Source organism: Salarias fasciatus, chromosome 6, assembly GCF_902148845.1.
Source record: "Salarias fasciatus chromosome 6, fSalaFa1.1, whole genome shotgun sequence".
Lineage (NCBI taxonomy): Eukaryota > Metazoa > Chordata > Actinopteri > Blenniiformes > Blenniidae > Salarias > Salarias fasciatus.
This window is the reverse complement of record NC_043750.1, coordinates 28,063,574-28,077,072: the sequence shown is the minus strand read 5'-3', so window position 1 is coordinate 28,077,072 and position 13,499 is coordinate 28,063,574. Positions and strand designations below refer to the sequence as shown.

At 40.6% G+C, this 13,499-nt stretch overlaps 1 protein-coding gene across 1 annotated transcript in view; it reads right to left on the bottom strand.

Annotated features, from left to right (window-relative positions):
- The window catches only part of LOC115389673 (zeta-sarcoglycan), a 351,214-nt gene that overhangs the window by 39,738 nt on the left and 297,977 nt on the right, over nt 1-13,499 (bottom strand). Inside the window, exon 6 of the mRNA XM_030093191.1 lies at nt 12,141-12,213. Within this exon, the coding sequence (XP_029949051.1) occupies nt 12,141-12,213 (73 nt within the window). The remainder of the gene's footprint in view (nt 1-12,140; nt 12,214-13,499) is intronic.

Here is a 13,499-nt window from a genome sequence, read left to right as displayed (position 1 = left end):
ACAACAAAGCATTTATTGTACAAAGAAATCAGTGAATATCATTAAAGGAACAATTCTGTTTTCTTCAAAATACTTTATATCAAAATTTATTCAGGAGCAAAATCCCATTAGATAGAACACCTGATATTTATGTCTAAGTATTAATACCTATTTTTCATCATTGGGATCAGTTTCAAACTTCAGTTGTCTTTTTATGTATAACAGTATGCATCAGTTGAATCACTGCAATTTGAATTTAATCATAATCATTCAAGATCTTGAATGCACATCTTAACTAACTTGGAAATAAACCGATGAACTTTTGCCTCAAATAACTATGAAACAGCTGCACAATTAAAGGAAGCACACTATAATAAACTCAAGTATTCAAAAATAATATAAAAATGAGGTCAGAAGACTTCATTAATTGTGCCAAATTTTGGCCCCCGAATTTACAATGATGGTTATAAATAATAATACTCGTTGACCCTCGAGTTAGTTTTAATGCACATTTGTTGCCGTCAGTAAACGGCCATCCAGATGGTGAGACCATCAAGAGAATCCTAAAAATTCCCTCAAACAAATAGAAAGATGTCAAAAATGGGCTATGTCTTGCTCACATCAACAATGGCAGCTGGAACAAAATGCTTTCTATATCAATTTGTTCAACATTGTGAGACTGCAAACCTCTGACCAGAGGGAAGAAGCAAACACTCTCCGTTTAATGGCTGGGAACGATCGCTGGCGATAGACCTGCTGGAAATAGCTCTAAGGTGGAGCTGTGGTTACACAATCAGCCACCCCGACCATCTCACCGTTTGAGCAATTTTGTTCTCAAGGATTTAAACTCCTCACAGGATCATGACTTTTGAGTAGTTTTAGTGGCTAAAGCTTAATAAAAACTGATGTGTGGTCAGCACAAAACAAATAACGTTGGGTGTTGTTTAAAAAATTGCCTAAAAAATGGCCGAACCCAGCGACTTGCAGCTTTCTCTGGCTACATCGCTAACTGCTAGATGGTGAGAGACTTTTACATCAAGTCTACAGTTGTACCTAACAAAGAACATGAGGTTTAATCAGAACGTGTCCGCTGGCCACCACATCATTACCACAGACTGCTCTCTTACGAAAGTTTTTCTTTTTTCTCTTAGTGGTATAATCTGGGAAAACGAGCGGCTTCGATTACGTCAACCTGACAGGGGTAAAAAGGAGAGAAAAACACGTACACGGAAGTTCAGATACATTATGGATTGTTCCCATGACCACGTCTGCTTGTTTCTCGGCTTGAATTCCCCCCCTCTCTTTGTTCTCAATGATTTCCCTGTGTGTCTAATCAATAAGAGACAGAGCGGAGAGAGGCAGGGCTGATTGTCCTCCTGGTACCAGGGAAAAGGGATGCTCCCAAAATGAAATCACAGGACAGCAAATTTTTACTGGGTTATTTTTTCAAAAGGATTACAGGAGTTCTTTGGGTAAACCAGACGTGAGACTTCACATATTGCAAAGTTTTAGAGATCAGTGGAGCTGCCATCATTGTAGTTAATTGAAATAAAACGATTTATTTTTCCAAACAAGGAATGGTTTGTTAAATTACAAAAAAACAAAAAGGCACAAATGTACAGGTCCAGTGGTTTCCATCTTAAGATGAGTTGTGGTAAACTTAAATTCAGGAGAATTATCCAATGTGTGCTTATTTCCCACTTATGTGGAACAGCTGGAGGCTGTTTTTGTGTTTTTACTTTATTAAACATTAATACGTGGGAGATGATGACAACCAATCACATTTCAGTGACTGGCTGGTCAATGGTAAATTCCTGTTAAGTTTGTGAACTTCAGCCTCAAGTCAAGCATATTCATATCTCATTTTTTCTTTTTTCCCTGTTCGCACAGCATTTTCAATTACCTAAAAGTTCATTAAATACCCCTAACCTAAGACTTCTTGTGTCTATACAGTAAAAATACCAAATACGACAGCCGCAACAGATCCCAACAATAGCCTGATGGGACAGGAGAGGGAGAGATTTTAAGCAAAATTAACATTTCAATTCTAAAACACAAAGAATGTGCTTTAAAAAATGAAATTACTGTTTTTGTTGACAACGTTTACACACATGAAATGACTGAAGAGAGGCGAACAGACAGAGACTAACGGAGATGAAAGTCAACTCTTTCTTTTTTTTCTCCGTTAAACTTTCAATTGATCTTTGCATCAAATTGACCCTAAGCACTGAAAAAAAAACATCATGCAAGTTAACTGCTATTCTTTAAAGAAAACTCTACTGTGAACAGAAGCTTTCCCCAAAGGCACAGTTCAAAGAGAATGTGGCTCATTCTAAATGTTAATGATTTCCAATTACTTTGACACAAAACCCAACTTTTAATCAAAAAAGGAAAAAAATGCTAGGGGCAGTCTCTCTCTCTCTCTCTCTCTCTCTCTCTCTCTCTCTCTCTCTCTCTCTCTCTCTCTCTCTCTCTCTCTCTCTCTTTTGGGAGCTAATTAGCTGGTTGTACTTTGCCATCCGTCACCACGTTCCTCCATCTGGCTGAGATCATGGTTAAATCAACTCCTCCTCCAACATGTGACGGACGCTTCAAATCACTCAGCTGTTTATTGTTATAGGCATCTGAATAACCAGAATTAAAGCAGAAAAATCCTCTTCTCCTACTGAGCTTCAGGACACTGCAGATTATTTGTTAAGCCTCTAACTTTAGGGCCAAATATTTGAGATAATGAGTTATATGTAAATACCTTCTTGTTAGTAACTACTGATTTTTGGCCCATTTAAGTTAAAAAAAAATTCAACAATTTTATTAATCAAAGTAAATCTAGTGATTAAAGACTCCAGCTTCAGTTGTTTGAAAAGTTACATGGTGTTGGGTGAACGGCGGGGTGGGTGGGAGGGAATCAGGGCCACAGGGTGAATCACTTTCTTATGCTCAACTTCAAGGACTCCTTAAAAATTTGCAGTCTGTAATTGGATTAAATTGTAAGTAGCTGGAGAGTGCGAGGCCATTAAGTCATATTAGAACTTCAGTCATTTATTTAACTGTTACAAAGATATATGGAAATGAAATTCCGGTTCCATTAAAACAATAAAATTATATATCGCCGTCCTTTAATACACTGAAAGGTGAAATGGGTTAAATGATATCAGAGAGAAGAAATAGCTGCTCAAATACAGACTGAATCACAAAAAGTGAGATTAATTCTGCTAAGTGAGGGATCGCTTTCTGAGTTCAAGGCTCAAAGTCGGAGTGGCGATCGCTCCTGCTATTGAATCCGATGCTTTTTTACACCTGAGACTCTGATGACGTGCAGAGAGTAACAAAGGTTTTCTCCCACAAAAAAGGACGGAGGCGCAAAACAAACTGAGGCAGACGATGAAATAGGCTGAACCAAAAGAAGGAGACAGACCAATTGCCTCCTCTTCCAGATGTTGATTTCACCTTGGGATCTTTAATTTCAAAAGAAATATGGAACAGTGGCCACATATTGGAAAGAAAAACAAATGCACTGGCGACAAGGTTTGATCTTTGCATATGAGGCTTCTTGAACTTAGATGTGAGGAAATATATCAAATAATAACTGCAATATTAAAATAGAACACATTCCTAATAACAGCAGCACCCCGGGAGATTAGAATGGAGCAAGGGTTAACACATAAATAATCCATTCTAAATAAAATCCCCCATCTTATTAAATTGCTCTCTTTGCTCTGTGTGGGGTGCGTTTGTGCCTCACTTGCTTTTTCCCTCTGGGAACGGGTCAGCGGAGAAACCAATTCTCACTTGTCTGATATTTTTCTGGCAGTTTGAATGTTGGAGCTTATGGCTGGGGAGGTTCAGGGATCCTCAATATTTGCATGGATTATTTTCCGTCCCCCCAAATTTAAAAACTCATATTTTGCTGTGATTTAGTACCACTGTGGGAGTATGAAACAGATTTGCTTGGAATTAAATGTTCCTATCCTCAAGATTTTTCATTTCTTTGCTTTGTCTAATGCCTATCTTTTTTGTGCAACATAATGAGATGTGTACTCTGCCCCCGATTTTAATTAGAACCATCTTTCACAGGCAAATGGTGGTGGGGGGGGTCGGGGGCTCGTTTTGTACTTTATCTGGTAATGTATTTGAGGAACTTGCTGCCTAAGCCCACTTTTTAAACTGCTATCCGATCTAAATAATCCATTCTAAATAAAATCCTTTCCCATGCCCTTAAAGTCTGATCGGGTCCAAAGTCCTCTTTAACTTTCTTGCATGGAAAGACAGACGGATACATCAAAATAGAGCGATGGGTAGTGGGAAGTTGCACCCAGCACAATCCTTCTCGGATGCCCTTGTCCGTGTTAGGGCCTGCTCTCCCCGGGGAGCCTCCCCATGACCCCAGGACTTGGATGGAGGAAAGCAAAGCATGGCGGAGGGGGGGATAAGAGGATGAAAGACTGGAGAGAAACAAGGAGATATTGAGTGCAGCAGCCTGCTTCTCTCTGCTGTGGAGCCAGCCGAGATGTCGGGAGACCTGAGATAACCTCATGTCTGCTGTCATCAGCATTTTAATTTAGCTGTGTGAGATTTTTCTAACCTTCTTGGTAAATTAATGTCATCGATATTTGTTTCTTCTTTTTGATATTTTGCTCCTCTCTTCAGCAATTTTGCAAGCATGACTTGAGCAGCTGTGATATATTCTCATTATTAGCCAAAACTTTCCCACGAACAACAGAGGGAATAAAACAAAGAAAACACACACATCATCAAAATTTGTCACCAGAAAATCTGGATAGAAAATACTATTTCAAATACTGCTTGACAGACAAGTAATCCGTGAGACATGCTGTGCACCAGAGCTCAACACCAAAAATTGAGGAATAAGGGGAAAAAAAGGAGAACCTATGGGATTAACACCTACAACTAAAATAGGATTTACATTAAAGTATCAGTGCTGTCTAACGGCTTGACTGTCAGGTTAGCTTCTCAGTTACTCATCTGTCTGCTTTGCTGTCCTTATTTCTCTTCACGAGAGTGTCTGCCTGCACCTCTGGCTGCCTGTTGTCACTTAATTTTGAGTTATTTCTGGACCGCTGTCACTCATTTTTGTCTCCATAAACATGAATTTATACTTTTTATACTTTCACACTTAAAATGTTCGGATAGGGCACAGTTCTGCCAATAGTATGGAAGGTATTTAAACTCAGAAGGGACTTCCTCTGTTTGAGTTTGCTCAAAAGCTGAAAACCAAATTGATATTCAGCCAAAGAACAACAAAGCCATGATGAAAGCCATGGCAACAAACAAGGCTGGACGGAGATTCAAAGGTGGATTAAAAGCAAACAGAGCTCAAAGAAGGGAGCAGATGATATTAAATGGCGCATTAAAACACTGTTTTTGGGGTCATTTTGCATTTATATTCATTTTGACATACCTGGTTCTGTTTTTCTCTGTGTGGAGTTTGCATGTGCCTCATGTGTAAATGGCTGACTTTTTTCCAGGCTATACCGACGTCCTCTCACATTCTAAAGACATGAGTGTGTGGCTGACTGGTTTGACCTGTTGGTTTGAACGTATGTGTGTGAAATTCAAATCATCTAAATCCATCCAGTATGTTTCCTCCCAAAGATTTCTGTGTATTCCCTCAGATAAAAAGAAATCCAGAATTTTGAGGTTCAGTTTTTGGTGGACAAATAAACACAAATCAACTTAGCTTTGATTTAGATGAAACGTACCAGTGGTAGAAAAATAGAAAGATAACAACAACATGGTTTCAGTCTTGATTGACTCGGTTTGATTGAAGTCTTGTTCAGATCAACAGCAGTGCTGGATTGACGAGCAAATAAAGCACAAAGTGGAGTCAAAATCCAGCCCATGATTGTTTAAGTTTTCTTATTTTCTATAAAGCTCTGATGTAAGATGTTTTATGATTGACTATTGTCCGTCCCTCACTTCATCAATTCTGTGTTTGTTGGGCAAAAGGTGGAGCCGAACAGGTCAATCTAAAACAGGAAGACACGTTATCACCAACATGCACATTCAGGCCTTTGGACAATTCGACAGTTATGTCCAAGGATTATAGAAGCAGGTTTGTATACCGAAGAGCACAGGGAAAACATACAAACTCCATTTGGACAACTAGGAAAGGTCCTGATATGAAGGGACGGTGCAAAAATCTGTACATTGACCCTGTTAGTCGACTAATAAGTGAACCTGTCCAGGATGCAAAAAACATAAGGCCAGTGACTACAAGGGTCAAATCTTATCTGTATTGAAGTTTACTTCATAGAGATGCTGGGAAATCATGTGGCAATGAAACAGAACCACAGGTATTAATACATTAAGCAGAATGGCAGTGCAGAGATTAATCCTTTTTCTCTCAATGCGCCAAAATTTCTCCTTCAACTCAAATGCATGATTGTTATGCTAATTATCTCAAAATTACCTGAGGGTGTCAGTGTGTGTGTGTGTGTGTGTGTGTGTGTGTGTGTGTGTGTGTGTGTGTGTGTGTGTGTGTGTGTGGTTGTGTGTCTTTCTGTCTTCTGTCTAGCCAGGTTGTACAATGCTTTTGGATGATAGATGTGTAATATTACTTAAGTATAGTCAGAATTTTGAAGCAGTAAAATCTATTTCCTCTGAAGTTGCGGATTCATCGTTCCATTCAGACACCAAATAGGTCTCTCTCTCTTTTTTCTTTTTTTTTTCTTTTGAAAAAGTTAGCCTGCAATTTTGGCTTCTCATAGTCCGATAAACAAATTTTTTCATGTTTCTGTGTGAGAAGTTTTTTCGTTTATCCAAGACTGTGAACGCATTGTGGTGATTTTTGCGGTTAAAGGGCTGCCTCAGCTCCGCGTTCTGCTGATAATGAAAAACAGTTTTGTTATCACAGTGACTCCCAGCTTCCCACAGTGAACTGTACCAGCTACAACTCTCAAACATTTAGAAAGTCCCACAACACAACCAAAGCGCTTCCAACAGAGGATGTTGTTGTTGTTGACTGCATACAAATTGTCAGTCTCCCACTTCTTTCTCTTTTTTTTTTTCCATGTTATTTAGTCACTCACCGTCATGAATGCTTTTATTAGACATTGAACTGAGCTGCTTAGAAAGATGCCAGCCACAGCACTTTTTCCAAAGCGACTGTTTGCTGTCTGCCTCGCGGCCGCTCCCTGTGCACTTTAAAGTGGAAAAGCAGTTTGGAAAAAAAGAGGCAGAGTGTGAACATGGCTTACAGTGGTGATCACACCAGAGGCTTTGAAAGTGCGCGGCGTCGCTTTCCAAGAGTGTTCTCCAGCAGGCAGGCTGCTGAGCATTTTGTTTCTGTTCTACTAGCATAACCCAGTTCCAGCTCTGTGTTGTTGTGCATTCATGTCACTTTAGCTTTCGTCAGATCTGCTATCCGCTGCAGGAGTCCTGAAGCATTTATGACGACCCCGGCCTGCCTGTTATCTCATGTGCCTGCTTCCTCTGCAGGTACTGATGGAGTGTCATTAGTCTTTTCCTCAGGAAGACCGGTAACACCTGAGGCCAGTGAACCAGTATCATTTCAAAAACCCTGCTTCAGCCTGACTGCTTTCTTCCTCTCTCTGGCCAGATTCAGAGATCAGTTTGGGATGCGCTGATATCCGGTTTGTTTTACTGCACCTTACAGCAATGATAGCATACACGTCTTCACTCATCATCATGAGACTCGGGAGGCAGACTTGGGACCGGACGTTTGCAGGTTTGACTCCTGCAGCTGACAGGTAACCACTGACGGTGTCCAAGCAAGACTACTGACCGCCTTCATGTGGCAGTCCACTGCATCCTACAAACAGGATGGGTAAATGCAGAAAAAGGAAGTTCCCCAAGGGGGTTGGTAAAGTATGATTAGTGAGCCAGAATAAGCAGACCTGAAAAACCCACTGATTTTATTTTTACGGCTTTTCCTCTGAGTGATTGCTTACCATTGCACCACCGTGCAGCCTCTGATGACTCATGCCTTCGAATTTGGCTGAATTGTGAAGTGTCCCTTTCTTGCTAATGAGGTGACCCCCAGTTGTGACACATTCAAACAACACTGATGAAAAAAGAAGTCTTCAGTCTATCCCACTCAATTTTTAAACTTGTCTCAGGTCGGCTGTGGCTCAGCCACATCAGGAATACAAACACAGATGCTTTCAAATGTGTGTGTTTTCTTCAGTTTGAGGTGACCGAGGTGTCTTTTTGTTTTCAGTCAAATTGTGGCTTAAGTGGCATTTGACTCTTTGATTTGCCAGGCGCTTCCACACACATTCAACATGTCAGGTAGTGTGTGTTTTCACAAATGTAACTCGATGTTGAGTCTTATCCAATCTTTCACTGCTGCACTGTGGTTTAACATGTCAAGGAAATTAATTTGCAGAGTTTAAAAAAACCGATAGCTGTAGATACAGTATTTTTATTGGAAGAAACTTTTTGGCCTGTAACTTTTTGGCATGTTTGTCATGTTAAAGGTGTACTATATATCTTCCTTTGTTTTCTCCTTTTCCTCCGGCGCGATCTCATGGTTAAACTGTAAGATAGATCATTAGCTTTAAATGGACTTCAATCCGCTCATTACATGTCCCATTTACCTTCACTGCATAACGCTCCGCTTTTCATAGCGGGCGAGGAGAGGAGGGGGAGAAGAGTTGGACGATCTCGACAGAATGAGAGCACGAGATAGAAATGTGTGTGTTTGAGTCAGTCAGTGAACAACAAGGAGTATTACAGTGTAACAATGTGTACAAAGCTGTGATGGAGAGAAAGACAAAGAAGTAGCATTTTCCAAATGGGAAAAGGATTAAAAGTTGAAAATAAACATCAAAAACATGAGTTTTCTATTGTTGTTGTATTGCTGTTCTGCGAGCTGTGCAAAAATAACCTCTCAATTTATTCATTAATCAGTATGCTTCAATCCACGGTTACAATCTGATAGTTAATGATATAGGGGCAGTAACTGAAGCAAGCAATCACCGCTGTTATGATTTTTGTTTTTCATTAAACAGAGTGAATGCAGAGGGTTTCAGTCGGTCTACATCACATGATCTGTTTATGTATTTTCCTATCTGCACTAATCATAGAATGATTATTGTTTTTACTTTTGTAAACAAGCAGACCATGTGCACGGTCTAATCACATTAATTTATTGACACAGTTTCGTGGTTTGTGGTGACACTGATGAGGACAAAGTCACCTTAAGGCAACACTGATGCAATGACAGCTATTACAGAGCAATAATATATTTCAGTCTGTTCCTACATCATCTACAAACACATTAATGACACGGAATTAAGCAGAGCTGATGAGCAATGAAACCAGTATTTGTGAGAAAAGCGTTGAATTTATTGCCTCTGCCGTTGGAGCGCCTACTTCCTTTCTTTCTTTTCCTTGCTTTAAGCCTTCAGTGGAGGTTTCATCGCTTTACTTATCTGCAATGACCCATCCAATGACCCAATGTTCTCACTCCTCCTTCTCTCTGTATCTTTTCATTCCCTCCTCCCTCCATCACTGCTGAGTTTCCTTCAACTAATCTAACGTCTTTTAGTCCACCCAGGTCTCAGAATGCCTCCCCCTCTCCTCTCTTTTGATCGCTGAGCGTGTATTAGAGACCTTTTTCCTCCAACACAATTCATGCTTTGCTTTCAGATCATTCTGAAATCATACATCACTGTCAAGTGATTTTAACCTTCAATTTATAATTAAATAACAGGAGGAGGGCAGCAGGGCAGCACTCTTATCCCACAGCCAGTTGGAGTACGGACTTGGGGCCTTTTTGTGCAGAGTTTGCATGTTTTCACATGCAAGCATGGGTTTGTCAGCTGGGATCAGCTGCATCACTCTGCGACCTTCAGGTCGATGAAGCGGTATCGAAGATGAATGAGTGGATAGTTAAATGAGCCACAGAACGTGTCACACTGACTGCAGCATAACTTCTCACTTTAAACAATATGCTAATCTGCTAAATGTTTGGTGTTTCAATACATGACAACCACATTTAATGGGACAAAGAATCCATGCTGCTAAGGGAAGAACACGAAATGAAAAATTGTTAAATGCAGCCCCTTTGATTCAGTTTTTGAAACTTTAAAACTCCGACCAGCCCCAAAGGCAAAAGAGAAAAGGCTACTCTGCATTACCTGCATTCATATTTCGCTGTATTCCATTATCTGCTGCACTACGACTCAGTATCCCTGCAGGAGCCTGCGTGATTGAATCTGTTCCTCTGCACACTAATTTCCATCCCCTCCTCCTGAACTCTTTCCCTCTGCCAGCCTCTTTCAACCTCTTGCTTTTTTCCCCTCTGTGTTTTGACTGTCCTCTTCATCAACTGCAACTCAGCCCTTCTCACACTGCGATCTGTCTTGTTTAGTGTCAAACCTCGAAATCCTTTCTACCCGCCTATCATGTCCAGCCTATTATCTCTTCTGCATCTCAACCCCGTTCTCTTTCAAAACACGCATTGCATTATGGGTACCACCAAACATTATCAGTTCTTCACCATTCATCAATTCTTTTTTCCTCTCTTTTCCTCCCTCAGACTCATAATCCTATCTGACAATGCCAGGGCAAGACATTAAAGATTAATAAAAAGACACATCCATGAAACACACGCAGAAAAAGAAATATATAGACATATACAAAGCGGTGGGTGAGAACCATCTAAAACTGGGACAACAGAACGAGCAATGAAGCTGTTATCATTGGAGATAACATCAAATCACATTTTGAAGAGAAATGCGGTCATGGTATAATGGGGCAGTCATGGGAAAATTAATCTGCAGATCAGGGTTCTAGAATGAGCTAAAAATCCTTAACTAGCCTTTATTTCATTGTCTTGATTGGTCACAGTCATGAGGGCCTAAAACCTGGGACAAATAAATAAAAAATAAATTATAGCCATGATGAATTGTTGAAAGTCAGTTAAGCTCTGAGTTTGTAGTGACACTTGTTTGCTTTGTCTCCGTATTCCTGTTCTTATTTACTCCTTGCAATCCCTTATAGTAAATCCTGCTCATGGGAAGTTTTATGATGATCTCAAATACGGCTTTATAAAACTCAGGGTTGTGGGGCACTATGGGTGAAGGAAGGACACGTGCTGGACAGGCCACCAGTCCGTCACAAAGTAAACACAAAGAGGCACAGTCGCACAAACAGAGTCACATTCATCCATACAGGCAATTCAGATTCACCAAAACCCCAAGTTCATGCTTTGGTACTGTGGGAGGAAACCAAAATGCCTTGAAGAAAAACCCATGCACACACAAGGATAACAAACAGCTTCACACAGAAAGGCCCCCGAGGCCTGGCTGAATCCAGACAATGTTTGGACCATCACACTACTCTGACATTTCTATCAAGGTTCTTCAAGTAGCAGCAATGGAAAAACAGGACAATGTAATACTGTTTTATTGGTTCAACAATTTTTGTTGCAAAGCATTGATGACAAGTGACAGTCGGCACAGCTGTTTGAATCACAGTGTTCCAGAAAAAAAAAAATTCTCACCACATATTGTTAATATTTTTGGCTTGTTTTCTTGTACCACGTTACAAAAAATGTTACGAAAAAGAAAAGTTTTTTAATGGTAGAGAGAACACATGAGCTTCAGTAAGAAACACAATGAAGTGTAAGTACTTCACAGACTGACTTGATATTACTTGTTTAAGTTGATATAAACTAGTTCTATTCATCAATAACATTTAATGGTCTTGCATTTTTCCCTGCTTTTTCCCATTCAAAGTAAAAGAACTGGTCATGACTAGAATGAACAAAGCTCACCTACACTGCCAGCACGTGTTCCCACAATGCATTAGAGGAAAACTGCACTTGTGACGGTGTGACCCCTCTACAACATAGCATGAGTGGGCTCTTGTAGGTGCTGTCAGACTGCCAATCACCAGCGCACGTGTTCCTCCAGTCAGCTGAGCCACACTCAGGCAGCAGGCCGTGTCACAGGACTTCTCAGTCTGAGTTACTCAGTCTTTTTTTTTTTCCACACACAATTACCCTTGATGTAACCGTCTCACTTAAGCAGCGAAGTCCCTGAATGCTACAATGAAACTAAAACATAAACAGGAAGGTAATAAAGTAAACCAATTTGCCAGAATATTCTAAATAACATGCGCCACGAAAGATGCAAATTCGTCAAAGAGACACACAGAGAGGCAGCACTTACTTTAAGTCCTGGGAAGGTTCTGCCCTCACATGTGAAGTCTCCACTGAATGACTGAACACCACTCCTTCGTTCCCTGCAGACAGCGTGAGAGAGGATTACAGGACGAAAAGAAAACACTGTGATCCCAACATTAAACACAGAGCAATCTCTCCTCTGAGCCGCAGCACACACCAAAACTACACAAGTCTGCTCTCAGGTGCACTGGACTTATGTTTCAATGTGCTATCTGTATTAGGATGATGGTGTGGAAGACATAAAAAAAGGAAGCAGGCCACTTACTTTGAACCTTTGGCAAAGGTCTTTTTGCTCTTTAACAGCTTGTAAATACATATTTCTTCCAATTCTTTTGGGAAAGCTTTAAAACATATTAAAGTGCGCCCCAGTCATATTTTTGCCTTTTCTGTTCCCATGGTTGGTATTATCGATCTGATATACTCGTAAAGATATCATCGAGGCACTGCTTTCCTCCTCAAAATATACTGCTCTAGCACAAAATAGTTGCATGCAGTGAAAATGGACCCCTTCAAAAAAAAATAAAAAAGTTGGTCCTGACATAATGCGGCATTTAACCCCCCATGTCCAGCAGCCACCTTTGCAGCTGTGAACAGATGCTCGGCCGTGGCTCTTGCTGAGACTGTAGTGTGCACTTTGAAAGCTGAGCATTGCTACAAATTTAATAATGCAGTAGGCGATGTGAGCGATCTGCAGGTTTACGCACAATAAAAAGGCATTGTCTAAATGGAGCCCTGAGAGTCAAATTGCATCAGGTTCCAGTAAATTCTGTGGAGAGGACGGAGGAGCTCAAAATCACAAAAGCCTCCAGAAAACCTATACACACACACATACACACAGACAGTGTTGTGTTTGACATAAATCTCATTTCATGGGGGTATATTCAAAGTCAATGTAGCACGGCATTGCAGCTGCCAGAATCTGAAAACGTAAAGTAAAAATGCTCCTCTTTCTTTCTGGTAGAAATGACAGTTGAGGGTTGTGGGTTTTGTTTTGCTTGATTGCAGCACTGCAGAGTGTGATGCTCATCACACTCTGAACCTCGGCCACATTTGCAGCAGCTCCTGACGCCGTTCCTCTGGGGATTTATCACAACACTATGTTTGCAATTGTTGTACACTCGCCTGAGCACTCTGCTGTGTACGTGAAATGTTTATGAGCTTGACACGGCCTTTTTTTGGGCAGCACCTGTTCGACTACACTACACTCATGAAGTGTTTTTCAAAGAGGAATTTCCCAATACACAATTCAGACTGACTTTACAGCTTCACACAAAACAATCGGGCATAAGCCTGCTGGTGGAACACTGAACTGGCTGCTGTGGCGTGGGCTGATTTATGATTTCTT